Source organism: Salvelinus fontinalis, chromosome 4 (assembly GCF_029448725.1).
Source record: "Salvelinus fontinalis isolate EN_2023a chromosome 4, ASM2944872v1, whole genome shotgun sequence".
NCBI lineage: Eukaryota > Metazoa > Chordata > Actinopteri > Salmoniformes > Salmonidae > Salvelinus > Salvelinus fontinalis.
The window spans coordinates 48,346,879-48,371,708 of record NC_074668.1 but is presented as its reverse complement, the minus strand read 5'-3'; the positions used below and the strand labels follow the sequence as shown (position 1 = coordinate 48,371,708).

At 43.4% G+C, this 24,830-nt stretch overlaps 1 protein-coding gene across 2 annotated transcripts in view; it reads right to left on the bottom strand.

The window, feature by feature from the left end:
* Nucleotides 1–24,830, bottom strand: part of LOC129853912 (tight junction protein ZO-2-like) — a 167,892-nt gene that overhangs the window by 112,679 nt on the left and 30,383 nt on the right. Inside the window, exon 2 of one of the 2 annotated variants that reach the window (XM_055920416.1) lies at nt 5,418–5,586. In XM_055920416.1, the coding sequence (XP_055776391.1) occupies nt 5,418–5,586 (169 nt within the window). Of the gene's footprint in view, nt 1–5,417; nt 5,587–22,046; nt 22,240–24,830 lie in introns of those variants that run through there. The other variant, XM_055920417.1, reaches the window with a different exon arrangement.

Sequence of the window (24,830 nt, the reverse complement as noted above, 5' to 3'; positions counted from 1 at the left end):
TAAAAACATCTTCTAAAGGGCATTTTTTATTATTTTTAATAGGATGAGAGGGTAGAGGAGGAAGAGGTGGAGGAGATAGAAAAGGGTCGAAGGAGTTGGAGAGGGATGAGAAGGAGGAAAGAAGGTCACCACAGTGAATATTTTGTTAATTACTCTTAATTAAATAAAAATGTGTGTTGTCAGGCCTCCCAGCATCGTAGCTCACTGTAAGAGAGGGCTGCAGAGGTGGCTTCTGAGAAGAGGCCCTGCAGGGAACTCTGAGTAAATCTTTCTGTGTTCTGTGAAGGGGGCAAAGAACTAACAGAGGCTGATTCTGATCTTTTTTCCCACTAATTGGTCCTTTGACCAATCACATCAGATCTTTTTCAGAGCTCATCTGTATGTTTAAAAGACCAATTGGTGAAAAAAAATGGATCAAAGTTGGGCTGCCAGTCTAAACTCAGCCAGAGACACACTCTCTGGGAGAGTGAGAGTGAGAGAGAGTGAGAGAGAGTGAGAGAGAGTGAGAGAGAGTGAGAGAGAGTGAGAGAGAGTGAGAGAGAGTGAGAGAGAGAGAGAGTGAGAGTGAGAGTGAGAGTGAGAGTGAGAGTGAGAGTGAGAGAGAGAGAGAGAGAGAGAGAGAGAGAGAGACTCTTAATGCACCATTAATGCATTTAAAACAATGACTTTATTCCATGTCTCTCTGTCTCGGCAGATCAGGAGACAATCAAACAATATGTCATCTGAAGGACACGTTTTGTAACAATACTCTTACAGGATAGGAATAAACATATTTTGTAACGATACTCTCACAGGATACGTCTACGGAATAAACTTTTAAATTTTTTTATTTCACCTTTATTTAACCAGGTAGGCTAGTTGAGAACAAGTTCTCATTTACAACTGTGACCTGGCAAAGATAAAGCAAAGCAGTGCGACAGAAACAACAACACAGAGTTACACATGGAATAAACAAGCGTACAGTCAATAACGAAAAGAAAGTCTATATACAGTGTGTGCAAATGGCATGAGGAGGTAAGGCAATAAATAGGCCATAGTAGCAAAGTAATTACAATTTAGCAGATTAACACTGGAGTGATAGATGAGCAGATGATGATGAGCAGATGATGGTGTGTAAGTAGTGATACTGGTGTGCAAAAGAGCAGCAAAGTAAATAAAAACAATATGGGGATGAGGTAGGTAGATTGGGTGGGCTATTTACAGATGGACTATGTACAGCTGCAGCGATCAGTTAGCTGCTCAGATAGCTGATGTTTAAAGTTAGTGAGGGAAATGTAAGTCTCCAGCTTCAGCGATTTTTGCAATTCGTTCCAGTCACTGGCAGCAGAGAACTGTAAGGAAAGGCGGCCAAAGAAGGTGTTGGCTTTGGGATGACCAGTGAGATATACCTGCTGGAGCACGTGCTACGGGTGGGTGTTGTTATCGTGATCAGTGAGCTGAGATAAGGCGGAGCTTTAGTTAGCATAGACTTATAGATGACCTGGAGCCGGAGGGTCTGGCGACGAATATGTAGCGAGGGCCAACCGACTACAGCATACAGGTCGCAGTGGTGGGTGGTATAAGGGGCTTTGGTAACAAAATGGATGACACTGTGATAGACTACACCCAATTTGCTGAGTAGAGTATTGGAAGCTATTTTGTAGATGACATCGCCGAAGTCAAGGATTGGTAGGATACTCAGTTTTACTAGGGTAAGTTTGGCGGCGTGCGTGAAGGAGGCTTTGTTGCGAAATAGGAAGCCGATTCTAGATTTGATTTTGGATGGAGATGTTTGATATGAGTCTGGATGGGGAGTTTACAGTCTAGCCAGACACCTAGGTATTTGTAGTTGTCCACGTATTCTAGGTCAGAACCGTCCAGAGAGGTGATGTTGGTCGGGCGGGCGGGTGCGGGCAGCGAACGGTTGAAAAGCATGCATTTGGTTTTACTAGCGTTTAAGAGCAGTTGGAGGCAACGGAAGGAGTGTTTTATGGCATTGAAGATCGTTTGGAGGTTAGTTAACACAGTGCCCAAAGAAGGGCCAGATGTATACAGAATGGTGTTGTCTGCGTAGAGGTGGATCAGGGAATCACCCGCAGCAAGAGCGACATCGTGGATATATACAGAAAAAAGAGTCTGCCCGAGAATTGAACCCTGTGATACCCCCATAGAGACTGCCAGAGGTCCGGACAACAGGCTCCCGGATTTGACACACTGAACTCTGTCTGCGAAGTAGTTGGTGAACCAGCCGAGGCAGTCATTTGAGAAACCAAGGCTATTGAGTCTGCCGATAACAAAACGGTGATTGACAGAGTCGAAAGCCTTGGCCAGGTCGATGAAGACGGCTGCACAGTACTGTCTTTTATCGATGGCGGTTATGATATCATTTAGTACCTTGAGCGTGGCTGAGGTGCACCCAGGACCAGCTCAGAAACCGAATTGCACAGCGGAGAAGGTACGGTGGGATTCGAAATGGTCAGTGATCTGTTAATTAACTTGGCTTTTGTAGACTTTAGAAAGGCAGGGCAGGATGGATATAGGTCTATAACTAGAGTATCACCCCCTTTGAAGAGGGGGATGACCGCGGGCAGCTTTCCAATCTTTAGGGATCTCAGACGATACAAAAGAGAGGTTGAACAGACTGGTAATAGGCGTTGCAACAATGGCGGCGAATAATTTTAGAAAGAGAAGGTCCAGATTGTCTCGCTCAGTTGATTTGTACGGGCCCAGGTTTGCAGCTCTTTCAGAACATCTGCTATCTGGATTTGGGGGAAGGAGAAGCTGGGGAGGCTCGGGCAAGTAGCTGCAGGGGGTGCGAAGCTGTTGGCCGGGGTTGGGATAGCCAGCAAGAAAGCATGGCCAGCCGTAGAGAAATACATATTGACATTTTCGATTATCATGGATTTATCGGTGGTGACCGTGTTACCTAGCCTCAGTGCAGTGGGCAGCTGGGAGGAGGTGCTCTTGTTCTCCATGGACTGTTCTCCAACTTATTTTGTAACAATGGCTTACTCAGAGTATAGGTCTAGGGAAAAAGGAAAAATATTGTTGATTTTCCATAACTACAGTACAGCACTCTGGTAAAAAACATGAAAACGAGAGGTTATCTAATGCCAATCCTCTAGTTACTTTAGACTGTAGTCAGTTCAACCCTATCATAATAAAATCCTCAAAACTATTGTCATTCCTCTCAATGAGCAGAAAGGCCTAGACTAGACTGGAGAGGCCTCTCTTTCTCTGCCTTCAGACAAACAGGTTGCCTTCAGACAGACAGGTTGCCTCTAACAATGTACCAATGTTCCAGTCCTAGATCTGAGATTTCCTAGACTACTCATCTCCAATTAGCTTACACCAAAAGAAAACATGTTATTTTCTATTCACAGTTAGTAAGTGGAGACTAAGTGGGCATGCAATGTCTTCCTGTTTAAACATGAGATCGTGTTCATTAAGTGAGAAATCAGGAGCAGATAATTTACTGCTGTGATACAGAGGAACCAACCAGTCTACAGTATTTACATCTAGTTGACTTTAAACAGCCCATATGTTATTTCACAGACAGACAGAACAACCCAGAACAGATAAATACACAGACAAACAGACAGACAGACAGACAGACAGACAGACAGACAGACAGACAGACAGACAGACAGAACAAGACAGGACAGAAATAACATACAGTATCTCTCTGTATGTCTGTGAGAAATTTGACTTTGCCTAGTTTTATAAACTATGTTGACATCGTACTCTATCGTATCCTGTTTTAACTTCACAATGGTAGGGGGCAGCATTCGGAATTTTAGATGAAAGCGTGCCCAAATTAAACTGCCTGCTACTCAGGCCCAGAAGCTAGGACATGCATATAATTAAATTTGGATAGAAAACACTCTAAAGTTTTCAAAATTGTTAAAATCATGTCTGTGAGTATAACATAACTGATTTGGCAGGCAAAAACCTGAGAAAAATCAATCTAGGAAGTAGGATGTTTTTTTTGTAGTTTTCTATTCAATGCCATTACAGTATCCATTGACTTAGGACTCAAATTGCAGTTCCTATGCCTTCCAATAGATGTCAACAGTCTTTAGAAATTGTTTCAGGCTTGTATTCTGAAAAATTAGGGAGTAAGACCAGTCTGAATGAGTGGACCCTACAGTGTCACAGAGCTTTTTCATGCGCGCAACCGAGAGAGTGCCTTTCTTGTTTACCTTTTATATTGACAACGTTATTGTCTGGTTGAAATGTTATTGATTATTTAGGCTAAAAACAACCTGAGGATTGAATATAAACATTTGACATGTTTCTATGAACTTTATGGATACAATTTGGATTTTTTGTCTGCCTTTTGTGACTGCGTTTGAGCCTGTGGATTACTGAAGAAAACGTGCAAACAAAACTGAGGTTTTTGGATATAAAGAGAGACATTATCGAACAAAACTAACATTTATTGAGTAAATTAATGTCTTCTGAGTGCAACCACAAGAAGATCATCAAAGGTGAGTGATTAATTTTATCTCTATTTCTGACTTGTGTAACTCTTCTACTTGGCTGGTTACTGTTTGTAATGATTTGTCTGCTGGGCGATGTTCTCAAATAATCGTAAGGTATGCTTTCGTCGTAAAGCCTTTTTGAAATCTTACACCGTGGTTGGATTCACAAGAAGTTAATCTTTAAACCTATGTGTAATACTTGTATCTTTTCTGCATCCCACATACCCTAGAGAAGTTTTAAGTGGCTGAATAAGTATAATACATGTATATATTATTTATATATTAATAAATTAATATATATTTTATATTTTAAACCACAGAAAAGTGAGGATGAGGAAACAAAACATGTAGATTGAACTGAAACAGAATGTTAGGTAATGGGAGTGTCAAGAGAAGACTAACATGATCATGAATAAAATGAGGACACATAACTCAAAACATAGTAAATGCGAAAATCAATATATGCCCGCGCACACACACACACACACCCATACACACACACACACACACACACACACAAAAACACACACACAAAAACACACATACATATGAAATACATGAAATACATACATAAATCAAAATACATAAATCAATACTGGTAACTAAAACGCTAAATAAATTAAGAAAAGAGAGATGCTAAGATTAAGTAAGTGAAGGGTCAATTGCAACCAATATTGGCCACCATTTTACTCCCTAAAGCTAATTGCTGTGGTAACTTTTAGTCCCAGTTGCGGCAAATATATTTCAAGACCAATTCGGCCTCTGGAGAGTATTATCTTCGGTATAAATCAAACCTTTTATTTGAGCAAACTGAGCACAGATTTAACTATTTGACAATCATTCCGTACAGCTGAACTGAGCTGTGCGTTAAGTTCTGCCTGTTGGTTGCAATTGACCCGTAAATAGTAAGATGGTAAAATAGGATAAAGTAAGTGAAGTGAGTTGGTAAAATACCTCCTTCCAGGGACTTGCTAAACAGGGTATAGTTCGACGGCGAACAGACAGGCGGCGGGAGTCAGAAATATGGCGCACGTCGTGGAGGTAGTAGGAGCGGGTGTCGCCAGTCCCGTAAAAGCTGTCCCACGGTTGGTTGGTTTGGAACAAGCCTGGTGCGTTCTGCTGACTATAATAAAACACTTTGGTTAGCACACACACAAAAACATACACACACGCACTTACACTATCACTGTACTTTGAACACGCAGGCACACACATTATACACACACACACACACACACACACACACACACACACACACACACACACACACACACACACACACACACACACACACACACACACACACACACACACACACACACACACACACACACACACACACACACACACACACACACTCTTTCTTTCATTCTATCTTTCTGTTAAATGGATACACCCACTATATTACAGTATATCTGTCAAACTGTCTATGTGATGTGAGACAATAAGGCTATGATAAATAATTAATACACTAGTGAACCATTCCAAAGATATACAGTAAACACTGAATCAATTAAAACATTCAATATAACTGTCATCTTAAACCAAATCTACAATCAATCAATATAATCTCCTCTACGTTAAGAGGACCCGAGGACCCAAAATCAATAAACGTTATCTCGTTATGAGTAAATCAAAAACGCATCAAAAATCGTATCCACAATGTATATTACCTACATAGCGAAACAAAGCGTCAAATCACGTTGATTGAGAGGAGTATTTTTAAGTATTCTGTGAATCCTATGGAGAAAGCTTAATCCTGAAAGTCACAGTTGATACAGATAAAAAGATCACATCACAGAGCTGTAGATCACTTTCAGAGGTGTGACCGCAGATGCTGCATGCCCTTACCGGGTCTGTGTGTTTGTGTATGTGTGTGTATGTGCATGTGCGAGAGTGTGTGTGTGACACATGATGGATGGCAGTTTATTGGGAGCGGTGACTCAGAGCTGACCAGAGCCCAACCATCCAGAGAGTCGTTAGTCAGACCACAGAGACCTAGCGATCAATCCTCAACATAACAAGCTTCCCTCCTGGGAGCGCTGCCCCCCCCCCAACCCCCCCCCCCCCCCCCCAACCCCCCCCCCCCCACACACACACGTACACTGCAGCGACAGCAGGGAGATCACTCCAGATTTAAGTCAAAATTCAACGTTTTTGAAGGTCCTCAGGATGTCAGGAGACTGTCAAAACCGTCCACTAGGGGGAAAACCTATGTATACCCGGAGCTGGGACTGAACTAGGGTCTGTAAAATAGGAGTGTGCTGCTGAGAGACCACTGCACCATCCATCCACAACGAGTTAGCAAGGCTAGTCTTAACAAATGGCTAAACTTAACCGTGGAGTTGTTTTTCTGTTTTAAACCTTCAACTTACCCCACGTCGCTAGGGGCAACCCAAGCCATCAAGTATGCTTGGGTTTTGCTAAGGCGTTGTGGACGGGGATGGTGGATGGGCGTAGTCCGCAGGACTCCGTCTCCGAGGGCGACAGAGCCTAATGAGTAGTGACAGACAGAGTTGAGATACAGGGCGGACCTGCCTCTCTCTGGAGGAGTGTGTTTGTGTCTGGTAACAGGATCTGTGTTCGATAAGAGCTCAGCTGGGAACGATGACACGGAGAACACTGTCACGTGTCTCACCCTGAGAGCTGCACGACACACACTGCAGATTTACGAGTGAAGAGTCAGAGGAGAGGTGAACCAAGACTCTTCTGTAACTTGACAGAGGTACATCGGGGCGCACACACACACACACACACACACACACACACACACACACACACACACACACACACGTCATACGAAAAACATACATGTTTAAAAATTCACACAGATATGTGCATTGCAAAAGTATTCAGACCCCTTGTATTTATTAACATTTAACTGTGTTACACAGTGGAATTAAAATGGATTTAACTGTCATTTTTTATCAACAATCTAAATTACATTGATTATCCCAAACATTAGAAACACCTCAACTACTAGGCGGTGTCAGAGGAAGGCCCTAAAAATGGTCCAAGTCTCTAGCCACCCTAGTCATAGACTGTTCTCTCTGCTACCGCACGGCAAGCGGTACCGGAGCGCCAATTCTAGGTCCAAGAGGCTTCTAAACAGCTTCTACCCCCAAGCCATAAGGCTCCTGAACATCTAATCAAATGGCTACCCAGAATATTTGCATTGCCCCCACCCCTCTTTTACACCGCTGCTACTCTCTGTTGTTATCATCTATGATAATCATCTATTGTTGTCACTTTAATAACTCTACCTACATGTACATATTACCTCAACTAACTGGTGCCCCCGCACATTGACTCTGTACCGGTACCCCACTGTATATAGTCTCGCTATTGTTATTTTACTGCTGCTCTTTAAATACTTGTTACTTTTATTTCTTATTCTTATCCGTATTTCTTTTAACTGCATTGTTGGTTTAACTGCATTGTTGCTCGTAAGTAAGCATTTCACTGTAAGGTCTAATATAATTTGATTTGATTTGATGTTGACTCCAACGCTTCCAACAGTTGTGTCAAACTGTTGAATGTGAAAAACCCAGCAATGTTGCAGTTTGGTGCACCTGGCACCTACTACCATACCCCGTTCAAAGACACTTAAATCTTGTGTCTTGCCTATTCACCCTCTGAATAGCACACATACACAATACCCATCTTATTTGCCTCAAGTCTTAAAAATCCTTCTTTAACCTGTCTCCTCCCCTTAATCTACACGGATTGAAGTGGATTTAACAAGTGACATCAATAAGGGACCATAGCTTCCACCTCAATTTACCTGGTCAGTCTATGTCATGGAAAGAGCATGTGGTCGTAATGTACAGTGTATGTATAGTCGTCGCATAAGTATTTAGCCCCTTTGTTTCGGCAAGCCTAAATTAGTTCAGGAGTAAAATTTGGCTTAACAAATAATATAATAAGTTAGATGGACTCACTCTGTGTGAAATAATAGAGGTTGACATGATTTTTGAATGACTAACCATTCCTCTGTCCCCCATACAGTACATACAACATCTGGCACTCAGTCAAGTATTGAATTTAAAGCACAGATTAAACTACAAATAACAGGGAGCTTTTCGAAAGCCTCATAAAGAAGGGCAGTGATTGGTGGAAGTAACAAATCAGACATTGAATGTATCTTTAAGCATGGTCAAGTTAAAAAGTATGCCCTGGATGAGGTATTACACCACCCAGACACATCAAAGATACAGTCGTCCTTCTGAATTCAGCTGCAGGGCCGGAAAGAAACTGCTCAGGGATGTAACCATGAGGCCAATGGGGATTTTAAAGCAGCTACAGAGTTCAATGGCTGTGATGGGATAGAGTTGAGGATGGATCAACAACATTGTAGTGACTCCACAATAATGACCTAAATAACAGAATGAAAAGAAGAATACAAACATACAGAATACAAAATACATCTACAACACAAGGCCAAATCTACACCTGGGGTTGCTTACCAAGAAGACTGACTGGCCAAGTTACAGTTTTGACTTAAATCAGCTTGAAAATCTATGGCAAGGATCGAACATTTCTGTCTAGCCATGATCCCCAACATCTTGACAGACCTTAAAGAAATGTTAAAAGAATAATGGGTGTGCAAAGCTCTTATAGACTTACCCAAGAAGACTCACAGCTGTAATCAATGCCGAAGGTGTTTCTAGCATGTATTGACTCAGGGAGCTGAATACTTATGCAATATTTTAGTTATTACATTTTTATTAATCTAAAAAAACAAATGCATTTTTCTTCCACTTTGACCTTATGGAGTATTTTGTGTAAAAAAATGTTTTTTATACATTTTAATCCCACTTTGTAACACACAAACATTTGAAGAAATCCAAGAGGTCTCAATACTTTTGCAAGGCACTGTAGATACAAAAACATGTTCCCGCATACACAAACTAATACACAGCCAATTTATTGTTCTAAACATTGACAAATAAATAAATCACTAAGGATACCAGCCAGTCACTGATGTCAGCCAGTTAGTGTATATGAAACCATGTATGTGTGTATATGTGCACAGTCTCTTGTATTTGTGTGTGTGTGTGTGTGTGTGTGTGTGTGTGTGTGTGTGTGTGTGTGTGTGTGTGTGTGTGTGTGTGTGTGTGTGTGTGTGTGTGTGTGTGTGTGTGTGTGTGTGTGTGTGTGTGTGTGTGTGTGTGTGTATATTTTTTGCCACGTGCCAAAAATGTTAATGTGGTGTGTGGGCGGGCCGATGTCAGAGTGGGATTCTGAGGCGGTCGTATCAGAGAGCAGCCATCACTCTCAGAGTGACACACAGTAGGAAGGACACCTAAAAACAGACAAACACACACACACACACACAAAGCACACACACACTCAGACACAAACACATAAACCCCAAGGGGTAAAGTAACAGCTTCATCTGCACTGACTCATAAACCTTGACATCTATGTATCATCAGAGATAGGGAGACAGAGACAGAGAGAGAAAGAAGGAGAAAGAGAGAGAAAGAGATGTGAACAAGTCATCCATGCTGAAACTTAACACCTTGTCTTAATGTTAATGAAGTGAAACAACAAAACAACCACACAAACACACTTCAGAACTAAACTTAGACAACAATGTGAGAGGTTGTGAGAAGTATTGTTCGTATCGTAGCCCATAGCATGGCATAGGCATATGGCTAATCCCTTCACATGATTCTATTACTGGGAAACACTTATGCATTACTTTAATATGATAAACAGGCCATGTTTCTTAATCCTGGTCCGAAGGAACCAAAGGGATGCACATTTTTGTTTTTGCCCTACACACCTGATTCAACTCATCAAAGGCTTGGATGATGAGTTGATTAGTAGGATCAGGACACTGTGTTGGTGTTAGGGGGAGAAAAAAAAGTGCATCCCTGGGGAACCCCAGAAAATACTAAAAGAAAAAAATAAACTGCATTGTTGTTTAGGGGCTTGTAAGTAATCAAAAGTTCAAAAGTTTGGGGTCACTTAGAAATGTTCTTGTTTATGAAAGAAAAATTCATTTTTTGCCCATTAAAATAACACCAAATTGATCAGAAATACAGTGTAGACATTGTTAATATTGTAAATGACTATTGTAGCTGGAAATGGCAGATTTTTTATGGAATATCTACATAGGCGTACAGAGGCCCATTATCATCAACCATCACTCCTGTGTTCCGATGGCACGTTGTGTTAACTAATTTTAGTTGTGTTAATAACCAAGTTTATCCTTTTAAAAGACTAATTGATCATTAGAAAACTATTTTGCAATTATGTTAGCACAGCTGAAAACTGTTAAAGAAGCAATAAAACTGTTCTTCTTTAGACTAGTTGAGTATCTGGAGCATCAGCAATTGTGGGTTCGATTACAGGCTAACAATGGCCAGAAACAAAGAACTTTCTTCTGAAACTCGTCAGTCTATTCTTGTTCTGAGAAATGAAGGCGATTCCATGTGAGAAATTGCCAAGAAACTGAAGATCTCATACAACGCTGTGTACTACTCCCTCCACAGAACAGCGCAAACTGGCTCTAACCAGAATAGAAAGAGGAGTGGGAGGCCACGGTGCTCAACTGAGCAAGAGGACAAGTACATTAGAACGTCTAGTTTGAGAAACAGACGCCTCACAAGTCCTCAGCTGGCAGCTTCATTAAATAGTTCCCGCAAAACACCAGTCTCAACGTCAACAGTAAAGAGGCGACTCCGGGATGCTGGAGTTCCTCTGTCCAGTGTCTGTGTTCTTTTGCCCATCTTAATATTTTATTTTTATTGGCCAGTCTGAGATATGGCTTTTTCTTTGCTACTCTGCCTACTGGTCTAATGTCCATTACTCGTGTTTCTTGGCACAAGCAAGTCTCTTCTTCTTATTGATGTCCTTTAGTAGTGGTTTATTTGCAGCAATTCAACCACGAAGGCCTGATTCACACAGCTGATGTTGAGATGTGTCTGTTACTTGAACTCTATGAAGCACTTATTTTTTTGCAATTTCTGAGGCTGGTAACTCTAAGAAACATATCCTCTGCAGAATAGGTAACTCTGGGTCTTCCTTTCCTGTGGCGGTCCTCATGAGAGCCAGTTTCATCATGGTGCTTGATGGTTTTTGCGACAACACTTGAAGAAACTTCTTGACATTTTCCCCATGTCTATAAGTAATGATGTACTGTCATTTCTCTTTGCTTATTTGAACTGTTCTTGCCATAATTTAGACTTGGTATTTTACAAAATAGGGCTATTTTCTGTATACCACCCCTACCTTGTCACAGTACAAATGATTGGCTCAAACACATTAAAAGGAAAGAAATCCCACAAATGAACTTTTAACAAACAAGGCACACGTGTTAATTCAAATGCATTCCAGGTGACTACCTCATGAAGCTGGTTGAGAGAAGGCCAAGAGTGTGCAAAGCTGTCATCAAGACCCAAATATATTTGGATTTATTTAACACTTTTTTGGTTACTACATGATTCCATGTGTGTTATTACATAGTTTTTATGTCATCACTTATATTCTACAATGTAGAAAATAGTAAGAATAAAGAAAAACCCTGGAATGAATAGTTGTGTCCAAACTTTTGACTGGCACTGTATATACAGTGATTTCAGAAAGTATTCAGCCCCCTTGAAATTACAAAATTGTGTTACGTTGCAAACTTATTCTAAAATTGCCCTCAATCTACACACAATAACTCATAATAAAAAAGCAAAAACAGGATTTAGGATTTTTTTTGCAAAAAATAAAAAATAAAAAACATGAAATATGACATTTACATAACTATTCAGACCCTTTACTCAGTACTTTGTTGAAGCACCTTTGACAGCAATTACAGCCTAGAGTCTTCTTGGGTATGACGCTACAAGCGTGGAACACCTGTATTTGGGGAGTTTCTCCCATTCTTTTCTGCAGATCCTCTCAAGCTCTGTCAGGTTGGATGGGGAGCGTCGCTTCACAGCTATTTCCAGGTCTCTCCAGAGATGTTCGATCGGATTGAAGTCCGGGCTCTGGCTGGGCCACTCAAGCACATTCAGAGACTTGTCCCTAAGCCACTCCTGCATTGTCTTGGCTGTGTGCTTAGGGTCGTTGTCTTATTGGAAGGTGAACCTTTGCCCCAGTATGAGATCCTGAGCACTCCGGAGCAGGTTTTCATCAAGTATCTCTCTGTACTTTGCTCTGTTCATCTTTCCCTCGATCCCGACTAGTCTCTCAGTCCCTGCGCTGAAAAACACCCTCATAGCATGATGCTGCCACCATGCTTCACCGTAGGGATGGTGCCAGGCTTCCTCCAGATGCTTTGCATTCAGGCCAAAGAGTTCAATCTTGGTTTTATCAGACCAGATAATCTTGTTTTTTATGATCTGAGAGTCCTTTAGGTGCATTTTGGCAAACTCCAAGCGGGATGTCATTGGCCTTTTACTGAGGAGTGGCTTCCGTCTGGCCACTCTACCATAAAGGCCTGATTGGTGGAGTGCTGTAGAGATGTTTGTCTTTCTGGAAGGTTCTCCCATCTCCAAAGAGGAACTCTGTAGCTCTTTCAGAGTGACCATCGGGTCCTTGGTCACCTCCCTGACAAAGGCCCTTCTCCCCCGATTGCTCAGTTTGGCCGGGCGGCCAAACTAGGAAGAGTCTTGGTGGTTCCAAACTTCTTCCATTTAAGAATGATCGAGCCCACTGTGTTCTTGTGGATCTTCAATGCTGCAGAAATGTTTTGGTACCCTTCCCCAGATCTGTGCCTCGACACAATCCTGTCTCGGAGCTCTACAGACAATTCCTTTGATCTCATGGCTTAGTTTTTGCTCTGACATGCACTGTCAACTGTGGGACCTTATATAGACAGGTGTGTGCCTTTCCAAATCATGTTCAATCAATTGAATTTACCACAGGTGGACTCCAATCAAGTTGTAGAAACATCTCAAGAATTATCGATGGAATCAGGATGCACCTGAGCTCAATTTCGAGTCTCATAGCAAAGGGTCTGAATACTTACGTAAATAAGGTATTTCTGTTTTTAACATTTTAAAAACATTTTTTTGCTTTGTCATGATGGGTTATTGTGTGTAGATTGATGAGGAACATTTTATTTAATCCATTTTATAATAAGGCTGTAACGTAAGAAAATTTGGAAAAAGTCAAGGGGTCTGAATACTTTCCGAATGCAATGTATAATGATTTTAAGTCATATTTAAGCCAAGGTCTGATGCGCAATCCTCTACTATTGACTAGGTAGGGCTTATATTACCATGTGACATGTAAGAATAATTATTATTGTAAAACAAATAGAGACGTTATACTTGATCTGCAATGTCTGTGGAGTTGATATGATAAGAGTATGTGTGTGTGTTCTTGTGTGTGTGCGTTATTCACTAGGACACCCTCTACTGCAATAAACTCCAAAAGCCTCAGAAGGAAAATACAAGTATTCTCAGTCTTTAAAGCTCTTAGTGTCTGTTACTGCAGAATCCTCATTACATGATCAACCATTCCTCTGACATTTAGGGCTTGCCAATGCTTGTAAAAAAATACATATATTAAAACACTCACAAAAGTGATACATTTGGGGCACCTTGAGGAAGTACCTTAACCTGTCTTCCTGTGCTGCATAGAGTGAGAGAGAGAGAGAGCGTGAGAGAAAGATAGAGAGACGGTGGTGGGCAGACTAGCTAGAAATGACCCCTTACCAGGTGTGGGGAAATATGATCCTAGATCTGTAGTTAAGGGCAGCTGTATACCTCTAGTATGGGCGTTCCTATCTGCCAAGGTCAACTGTGTGCGTGTGTGTGTGTGTGTGAGCAGGAACAACCTGCTGAGGAAGCGAGAGCGAGACACTAAAGATAGGTACTGTGCTGTACTGCACTGCGCATGGACACAGACAGAAAGCCAGAGAGAGAGATAGAACGAGATAGAGAGAGAGAGAAAAAGTAAGAGATGGAACACGAGAGAAAGAGAATGAGATATAATGTGAGAAAGACAACAAGAGAGAGCAAGAGAGAGTGACCTCATGAATATGAAGCCTGGCCCAACTTCACTGACTTTACCACTCCTATCTTTCTCTGCTGGCTGTCTGGCTGGCCTCAGTCAGCTACGCTATGTACACTATTTTTGGGAAAGCGTGGAGGAAGAGGTGTGATGGAGAGAGGCGTCCTATACTGTACTATATTGAACTATGCTATACTGTACTGAAGGTACAGTACCTACAACTCTGTTGTTTTCCACCATTGTTCTTATCCAAAAGGGACACTAGGGTTAACTACTTTGAAACTCTATACAGTGAGAGTACTGTATTTTGTTACATAAGCAAGAGTGTGTGTGAAGTCACGTGCAGCCAGCCAGTAGTGTGCTGTGCTGTGTAATGCTGGCTGGGCGTGGCTGGCTGTGTGTAGTGGTGTAGCTGTAGGTACTGTGCACCCTGTCACCTTCTCCATCTGCTCCACGCTAATTAACACTGCTACTGCAGCACACACGCACGCACACACACTATCTCTCTCTCATACACACACACATAGACAGAGAGAGAGAGAGAGAGAGAGAGAGAGAGAGAGAGAGGTAGAAAGAGGGAGATGGGCTAGAGAAGATGGAAGAAAAAGAGAGAGAGGGAGGGTAGAGAGGGGAGGATTGTCATGTTAATTGATGTCATGGTTGGTATAAATGTCAACTAATGAGTCTGATTCCAGAGTATGACTTTGTCTATTGAGCCATAATGATCTTTTAATTATTTGTGAGCTAACATGTGCAGCGTTGCGGGTTATGACAGTTGTTCATTAACATGGTAATATTAACGACACAGGGGAGAGAAAAGGAAGGAGATGAGTAGATGAGAAAGATAGGACAACAGGAAGACAGGAAGGGAGAGAAAGAAAAAGAGAGAAAGAGAGAGAAAGAGGTGACCGACACTCATTTCTCTAGTGATAAAGTGTACAGTATGTCGGTATCACAATTAATTTTCACCTTGCTGTGTGTGTGATATATAGACACTGTTTGCCGGGTGTGTGTGTGTGAGAGAGAGAGGTGCAGTGTGTGTAAGTGTACCGTGTGCTTGCTTTTGAAAATGTGTCAAAACCAGCCAGGTCGTTCAACCTCCGTTGCAAAATTAGACAGCCTTTCAGGGCGGCAGGTAGCCTAGTGCTTAGAACGTTGGACTAGTAATAGAAAAGTTGCTAGTTCGAATACCCAAACTGACCAGGTGAAAAATCTGTAGAGCAAGGCACTTAACCCTAATTGCTCCATGGTCGCTGTTGATAAGGGCTAGTAATGACCCTACTGCCGAGGGTGTCTCAGATATGCAAAAAACACATTCCCAATTAATTTGCACATGTGTAAAATAGAACAAATATAAGCAACCACCAAATTATTATTATTAGGAAAACAGGATTTCAGGAGATGACGTCAAAACCGACCACTAGAGGCAACGGTGAGCGCTATTACCATCAAGTAGGCTTGGGTTTTGCTAGGGCATTATGGATGAGGATATGGATATGGATGGGGATGGGGATGGGGATGGGGAGCCGCAAGCCCTGGCTCTGAAGGTAACGTGTTCAATCCCAGTTCTAGGATCTCATTTATTATTATTATTATTATTATTTGTTTTAACCCTATCCCAAACCTTAATCATGAACTTAACCATTCTGAATTTTCATGAACTTAACCATTCGGAATTAATACCAAAAAATCTGACATTTGTGGACAAGGGTTTGGATGTCTGATTCTGCAGTGAGACTTTGAGAGCTTGTTAGTAAAAACATGGGGCAGAAATGTGTGGGGTATATATACACACACAAAGGTCTGTGCCCTCTGGCTCTAGCCTCTTACACAACTGCCAGATGCACACAGAGAGATGCTACAGGGAGAATCATTCTCAAGGTGACTGACACACACAGCTATAACCCAACTACATCATCCATGTTGGCACCACACCTTCCATCACAGACATATTATTTTATACTATTTAGCAGAAGCTTTAAACCAAAGCGACTTACAGAGAGGTGATGTATTTTATATAATGTGACTCCAGTGTGAATCAAACCAACAACCCTGGTGATAGTGACGTCATATTCTCATCAACTGAGCTACACAGGACCACATTCTAGTGTGCATTGTGGATGGAATGTTACTGATCTGGAAGTTTTGGTGTCAAAATGGCACCTGTTGAAATTGAATCTCAGACTGAAGTTGCCAAACTCTGTGTATCTATAGCTGTATTCAGATAGCACAGTAGGTTTTTTAAAAAAAGCAGAAAGGCTGCCAGACAATGAGTGCTGGGGTAAGAATTATGCACACACAAACACACACACCCACACCCACACCCACACCCACACCCACACCCACACACACACACACACACACACACACACACACACACACCCACACACACACCCACACACACTTTGTCTTATATAACTAACCTTCCGGGGACACACAATTCAGTACCATTCAAATCCTATTTTCCCTAACTCCTAACCCTAACTCTAACGCTAACCTTACACTAACCTTAACCCCAAAACCTAACCTTAACTCTAACCCCAAACCTAACCCTATATCCTAACCCTAACACTAATCCTAGCTCCTAACCCTAAAGCTAACCCTAGCTCCTAATCCTAATTCTAACCATAACACTAATTCTAACCTTAACCCTAAACCACCTGGGAATAGCATTTGACACAGTTGGTCAAATTTTTATTTGTTTACTATTCTTATGGGGATATACACTACCGGTCAAGTTTTAGAACACCTACTCATTCAAGAGTTTTTCTTGACTTTTACAATTTTCTACATTGTAGAACAATAGTGAACACATCAAAATTATGAAATTAACATATGGAATCATGTAGTAACCAAAAAAGTGTTGAACAAATCAAAATATATATATTATATTTGAGATTCTTCAAAGTAGCCACCAACATCTCTCAGAGAGAGTGAAAAAAAACTAATAGAGCAAGAACGCGAGAGAAAGGTTGAGAGCGAAAGAGAGATAGAGAGAGAAAGAGATGGAGTGAGAGAGACAGAGACAGAGAAACAGAGCTAAAGAGAGAATTAATGATAAAGCAAGGGAGAGAATTGAGAAAGGCTTGTTTTGATGTCTTCTCAGTGCAAAGTGCTAACACATGTCTAGGATATCAACCCCTAGGCAGTCCAACCCTATGCTCCCTGACGAGCTTCCTCCATTAACTCCAACAGCATCTAGTGTTTGTCTCATTATGGACACATCCATTATTTACACCTTCATCAGACGCTCAGCCATGCAAAACACAACAGCTTAAAGTTACCTCAGAGTTAGCTTTGCATTGTGTTTACGTTGTGTTAGCATTAGGTTAGTGTTATGTTATCATCATAATAGCAGTAAGTTAGCATTAGGCCTATGTTAGCGTTAGATTGGTGGTGTTATGTTAGCGTTAAGCCTATGTTAACGTTCGCTTGGTGTAATGTTAGCATTGTGTTAGCGTTTGGCATCAGGCCAGTCTCTCCTGTTAAGATCACTCCAGATCTATTGAGTGTGACACTTCTCCATGCCTTCTGGGGAGCTCCACTATCCGTCTCCTCCAAATGGGACCTTCTGGTCCCTGCATTGCACACTGACACTGTTTTTATCCTAGGCTTAATATCTGCACAATGAAAATCAGAATGAAAATCATCACCATAACAGTAGAGCATTTGGGGTGCAGCTTGTGCTTTTGGGTTTTATACAGGTATTAGGTAAGCTATGGTATTAGAAGTGTGACTCATCTGCGTGTCTCAGGTGTGTGTTTCATCTTCTATCCATCCAATATGTTCTTGCGTGTATGCCTGAGTATGTCTGTGTGTGTCCCTGTGCAAGTATTCATGTGTGTGTGTGTATCGGTGTGTGTGTGTCCAGTGCTATAGGCGGTAGTGAGTAAACAGTCAGCAGATCTACACGTCCATTTACCCCAATCAACAATAGAACATTCATCTTGGAAGTGCTCTCATAACCCCAACAGGACAGGCTGATTACTAAAAGAAATATGCCCCTCACTCACTCACTCTGTCTCTCCCTCCTCTCTCTCTCTTTCTCTGGCACTGGCATCCTCCCTCTCTCCCTCAGCTGGCCCTGTTCTCGATTCAGACCATGTCCTGAAAACAGTCTCAGCCCCAAAGCCCTGCCACAGACTGACAGGAACACACATATTCACCCGGCTCCACTTCTGACATCTCCTCCACAGCATCTATGCCCTAGTAGGAGGTATTCTACCAATAACTGTGACTTGGAATAGAGCGTTTCCACAAAGGCGTGAATTATGAACTGAAAATAGGGAGACAATTATGCTTGATGGACAGTATGTTGAGTTGAGCTATTATATCAAGCTATGGTATATAAACATTTTCCAATAATAGACCTATACTATATATAGGAGTAGGATGATAAAGGAGGAGTTGGGAAGTTGATCTGAGTAATATACAGTACCAGTCAAGTGTTTGGACACACCTACTCATTCAAGGGTTTTTCTTTATTTTTTACTATTTTCTACATTGTAGAATAATAGTGTAGACATCAAAACTATGAAATAACACATATGGAATCATGTAGTAACCAAAAACGTGTTCAACAAATCGAAATACATTTTATATTTGAGATTCTTCAAAGTAGCCACCCTTCGCCTTGACGACAGCTTTGCACACTCTTGGCATTCTCTCAACCACCTTCATGAGGTAGTTACCTGGAATGCACTTCAATTAACAAATGTGCCTTGTTAAAAGTTAATTTGTGGAATTTCTTTCCTTCTTAATGCGTTTGAGCCAATCAGTTGTGTTTTGACAAGGTAGGGGTGGTATACAGAAGATAGCCCTATTTGGTGAAATACCAAGTCCATATTATGGCAAGAACAGCTCAAATAAGCAAAGAGAAACGACAGTCCATCATTACTTTAAGACATGCAGGTCAGTCAATGCGGAACATTTCAATAACTTTGAACGTTTCTTCAAGTTCAGTCACAAAAACCATCAAGCGCTATGAAGAAACTGGCTCTCGTGAGGACCGCCACAGGAAAGGAAGACACAGAGTTACCTCCTCTGCAGAGGATAAGTTCATTAGAGTTACCAGCCTCAGAAATAGCAGCACAAAGAAATGCTTCACAGAGTTCAAGTAAGAGACACATCTCAACATCAACTGTTCAGAGCAGACTGCGTAAATCAGTCCATGGTCGAATTTCTGCAAAGAAACCACTATTAAAAAGACACCAATAATAAGGAGACTTGCTTGGGCCAAGAAACAAGAGCAATGGACATTAGACCGGTGGAAATATGTCCTTCGGTCTGATGAGTCGAAATTTGAGATTTTTGGTTCCAACCGCCATGTCTTTGTGAGACGCAGAGTAGATGAACGGATGATCTCTGCACGTGTGGTTTCCACCGCGAAGCATGAAGGAGGAGGTGTGATGGTGTGGGGGTGCTTTGCTGGTGACACTGTCAGTGATTTATTTAGAATTCAAGGCACACTAAACCAGCATGGCTACCACAGCACTCTGCAGAGATATACTATCCCATCTGGGTTGTGCTTAGTGGGACTACCATTTGTTTTTCAACAGGACAATGACACAACATACCTCCAGGCTGTGTAAGGGCTATTTGACCAATAAGGAGAGTGATGGAGTGCTGTATTAGATGACCTGGCCTCCACAATCACCCGACCTCCACTCAGTTGAGATGGTTTGGGATGAGTTAGACCGCAGAGTGAAGGAAAAGCAGCCAACAAGTGCTCAGCATATGTGGGAACTCCTTCAAGACTGTTGGAAAAGCATTCCAGGTGAAGCTGGTTGAGAGAATGCCAAGAGTGTGCAAAGCTGTCATCAAGGCAAAGGGAGGCTACTTTGAAGAATCTCAAATATAAAATATAAAACACTTTTTTGATTACTTCATTATTCCATATGTGTTATTTAATAGTTGTGATGTCTTCACTATTATTCTACAATGTAGAAAATAGTAAAAATAAAGAAAAATCCTTGAATGCGTAGGTGTCCAGTGTTTTGACTGGTACTGTATTTGGGACAATAACTTTAGATATAACAAGCTATCAGTTATAAGCTTTATACAATATAATAACTTTAGACATAAAAAGCTATCATTTCTAAGCTTTCTACAATATAATAACTTTTGAGATGTTAGGCAGATAGTTATATAAATGTTTTACTGTAAGATAGTTTGTATGTTGAGAAGTGTTATTACGTGTTATTACAAGCTATCATCTATGAGGTTTCTACAATGTAATAACCTTAGCGATAACAAGCTATTATCTATGAGCTATTTACCATTTAATAACTTTAGCGATGTAAAGCAGATAGAGTTGTATACATTTTTTTGTCGTGCGGAGGCCTGTTAGTAGTGATGTAGAGCTTAATGTCAGCAGTCAGATTTTATCTTGGTAAGGTCAGAGAGAGACCGCGAGAGAGACGCTGAAGCCTCAAACAAATCATCAGCAGCCTCCGCTTTGCTCCGCTCTGCACTCCCTGCCGACGCCCAACACTGAATCTAATACTGTTCCAGTCCCCCGACACATCCATCAATCACACAAACACACAAAAGAGCACACACGCATGCATTTCGAAATGCCGGAACGCATACACACACATGGTTCACAAACTATTTGAGAAAAATATCAAGGATCATGGTGTCAGAACCACTGAAATATTAACTCCCAACCCCTGTAGTAAAGGCCATGTCCTCTGCCTCCTGCTCCCCTGTGTCCTCTTCAAAACAACGCCTTTCTTAGAGCGAGAGAGACAGTTCCAACCAATAACAGTGCTCTAACAAGCTGTCTTCACTTTGTGTGCCCACCCTCTCTTGTTCCACCACATACAAAATAAGGCCACCTCTTTTATGCGTTTCTCTCTCTCACACCTTAACTTTCAAAAACCCAACCCATGCCGTTTTAGCATAACCCTCAAACGACCCCCTCCACACACACGCACGCACGCACATACACACACACACCTTTACGTATACATAAACACAGACCAAATTTCACATGTACAACAACAACCCAAGCCTGTACAACAAACACCAAAAACGACCCCCCCCCTACACACACACACACACACACACACACACACACACACACACACACACACACACACACACACACACACACACACACACACACACACACAACTTCAGAAAGAGAGCAGTCTACACAGTACATAGTAAAGTCAATGCACGTCCCCTCCACAGAGTTCCATACAGAAGAGCCATAGGAAACTAGCAGACAGACAGCAGGTGACAGATCAGCTTTTCCTCAGTGGAGGTGTTGTCCTGCTCCAGAGCAAAGCCAGAGAGAGAAGGAGTCAAAGCCAGAGTCTACCTGGCCCTGCACCCAGCAAAAAGAGAGAGAGAGGAGTCAGAGAGAGAGTCAGATAAAGATAGAATGAGATAGAGAAAGAGAGAGCGTTGGCCGTTGGGCCACTAACCGAAATGTCGCTGGTTCAAATCGCCAACTAGGTGAAAAATCTGTCGATGTGCCCTTAAGCAAGGCACTTCACTCTAATTGTCCTGTAAGTTGCTCTGGATAAGACATCTGCTAAATAAGTCAGAGGAGTCAGAGTGTACCTTTCCCCAGACAGAGCAGAGCCAAAAAGACAGAAAGGAGTCAGGTTCTACCTTGCCGTCCGCCCAGCAGAGGCAGATGTTACCGGAGGTGCTGAGTATATCCGAAATTATGGAGGTGATTCCCAGACGCATGGTGACACTGTCTGACACAGGACCACACTGGAACAACGCACAGTAGAGAGGAGGGTGATGGAGATAGAAATATAGAGGCAGGGAAAGAGAGAGGCGAGGTGTGGGCTCCCACAGAGCGGAGTGCCAAGCAGAGAGAGAAGGAGGAGGAGAGAGAGAGAGAGGAGGAGAGGCTGCTTGCGTGGCTGCCGCTTCTGCAGGACCTCGCACACTCGGAGTATGTGTGTCACCTCTGGCACACGTTAACAACAGGTGCAGTCCAAGAACAAACACCCCCCCACACACACTTACACACACACAGAGCCTACAACTACACACACACTACAGGGGAGAGTAAGCGTGCAGGGTGTCTCAGTGTGTGTAGAATAATTTATTTACCAGTTATTTATACCGCCCTGCTTGCTAAATGTGCCATAATTATGAGATAGGAAAAATATACATGCACACACACGTGCATATTTAAACACACAAAGGGACCATACTTGTGAACTTTTGGTTTAAACTATTGGTTAAGATTGCTAGCTGCTAGCTTTTCTCATAGGGCAACCTCACCAAATTAGCCACGATGCTGAGGACGGCCAGATGAGCAGATAATTATTTCTGGTTACAAAATAACGAATCAACCTAACCTTACAGAGCAACAGCCCCTAAGAAAACAACTAATCCTTTTGAAAAAGGCCTATGTGGGATCAGCATGAGTCAGAAACATTTATTCTAGAGTCAAAATTGACTACAAAGTGTAAATAGGATCATTTCAGTCTTGTCTAAAATGAAGTTAAGAACTTCAATGGGTCATAACTGTTAAGGCAGTCAATGTCGTTCTCCTCCTCAGACGAGGAGGAGCATGGATCAGACCAAGATGCGGAGAGGTAAGTGTTCATGATTTAATGAAAATAACAGGAAAACACTACAAACTACAAAACAACAAACGTGACATACCTCAAAACAGTCCTGTGTGGTCCAACCACTGGCACAGGAAACAAACACCCACAAAACACCAGTGAAACCCTGGCTGCCTTTGTATGACTCTCAATTAGAGACAAACAATACACACCTGTCTCTAATTGAGAATCATACCAGGCCGAACACAAAACCCCACATAGAAATACAAAACATAGACAAACCCACCCAACTCACGCCCTGACCAACTTAAATGAATACAAAACAAAGGAAAACAGGTCAGGAACGTGACAGAACCCCCCCCTTAAGGTGCGAACTCCGGGCGCACCAGCACAAAGTCTAGGGGAGGGTCTGGGTGGGCGTCTGTCCACGGTGGCGGCTCTGGCGGTGGACGAGGTCCCCACCCCACCATAATCAATCCCCGCTTCTTTATCCCCCTCCCAATGACCACCCTCCCACTAACCCCACCTAAATGAAGGGGCAGCACCGGGATAAGGGGCAGCACCGGGATAAGGGGCAGCACCGGGACAAGGGGCAGCACCGGGACAAGGGGCAGCACCGGGACAAGGGGCAGCACCGGGACAAGGGGCAGCACCGGGACAAGGGGCAGCACCGGGACAAGGGGCAGCACCGGGACAAGGGGCAGCACCGGGACAAGGGGCAGCACCGGGATAAGGGGCAACACCGGGATAAGGGGCAGCAGGTCCTGGCTGAGGGACTCCAGCAGGTCCTGGCTGAGGGACTCCGGCAGGTCCGGGCTGAGTGGCAGCTCCGGACTGTAGGGCAGCTCCGGACTGTAGGGCAGCTCCGGACTGTACGGCAGCTCCGGACTGTAGGGCAGCTCCGGACTGTACGGCAGCTCCGGACTGTACGGCAGCTCCGGACTGTCGGACGTCTCTGGCAGCTCCTGACTGGCGGGTGTCTCTGGCAGCTCCTGACTGGCGGGCGTCTCTGGCAGCTCCTGACTGGCGGGCGTCTCTGGCAGCTCCTGACTGGCGGGCGTCTCTGGCAGCTCCTGACTGGCGGGCGTCTCTGGCAGATCCTGACTGGCGGGCGTCTCTGGCAGATCCTGACTGGCGGGCGTCTCTGGCAGCTCCTGACTGACGGACGGCTCTAGCGGCTCCTGACTGACGGACGGCTCTACTGGCTCGGGACAGACGGGCGGCTCTAATGGCTCGTGGCAGACGGATGACTCAGATGGCGCTGGGCAGACAGATGGCTCAGACGGCGCTGGGCAGACAGATGGCTCAGACGGCGCTGGGCAGACAGATGGCTCAGACGGCGCTGGGCAGACAGATGGCTCAGACGGCGCTGGGCAGACAGATGGCTCAGACGGCGCTGGGCAGACAGATGGCTCAGACGGCGCTGGGCAGACAGATGGCTCAGACGGCGCTGGGCAGACAGATGGCTCAGACGGCGCTGGGCAGACAGATGGCTCAGACGGCGCTGGGCAGACAGATGGCTCTGGCCGGCTGAGACGCACTATAGGCCTGGTGCGTGGTACCGGAACTGGAGGTACCGGGCTGAGGGCACGCACCTCAGGGCGAGTGCGGGGAACAGGAACAGGGCACACTGGACTCTCGTGGCGCACTCTAGGCCTGGTGCGTGGTACCGGAACTGGAGGTACCGGGCTGAGGGCACGCACCTCAGGGCGAGTGCGGGGAGAAGGAACAGTGCGTCCAGGGCTCTGGAGACGCACAGGAGGCTTGGTGCGTGGTGCCGGAACTGGAGGCACTGGGCTGGAGACACGCACCATAGGGAGAGTACGTGGAGGAGGAACAGGGCTCTGGAGATGCACTGGAAGCC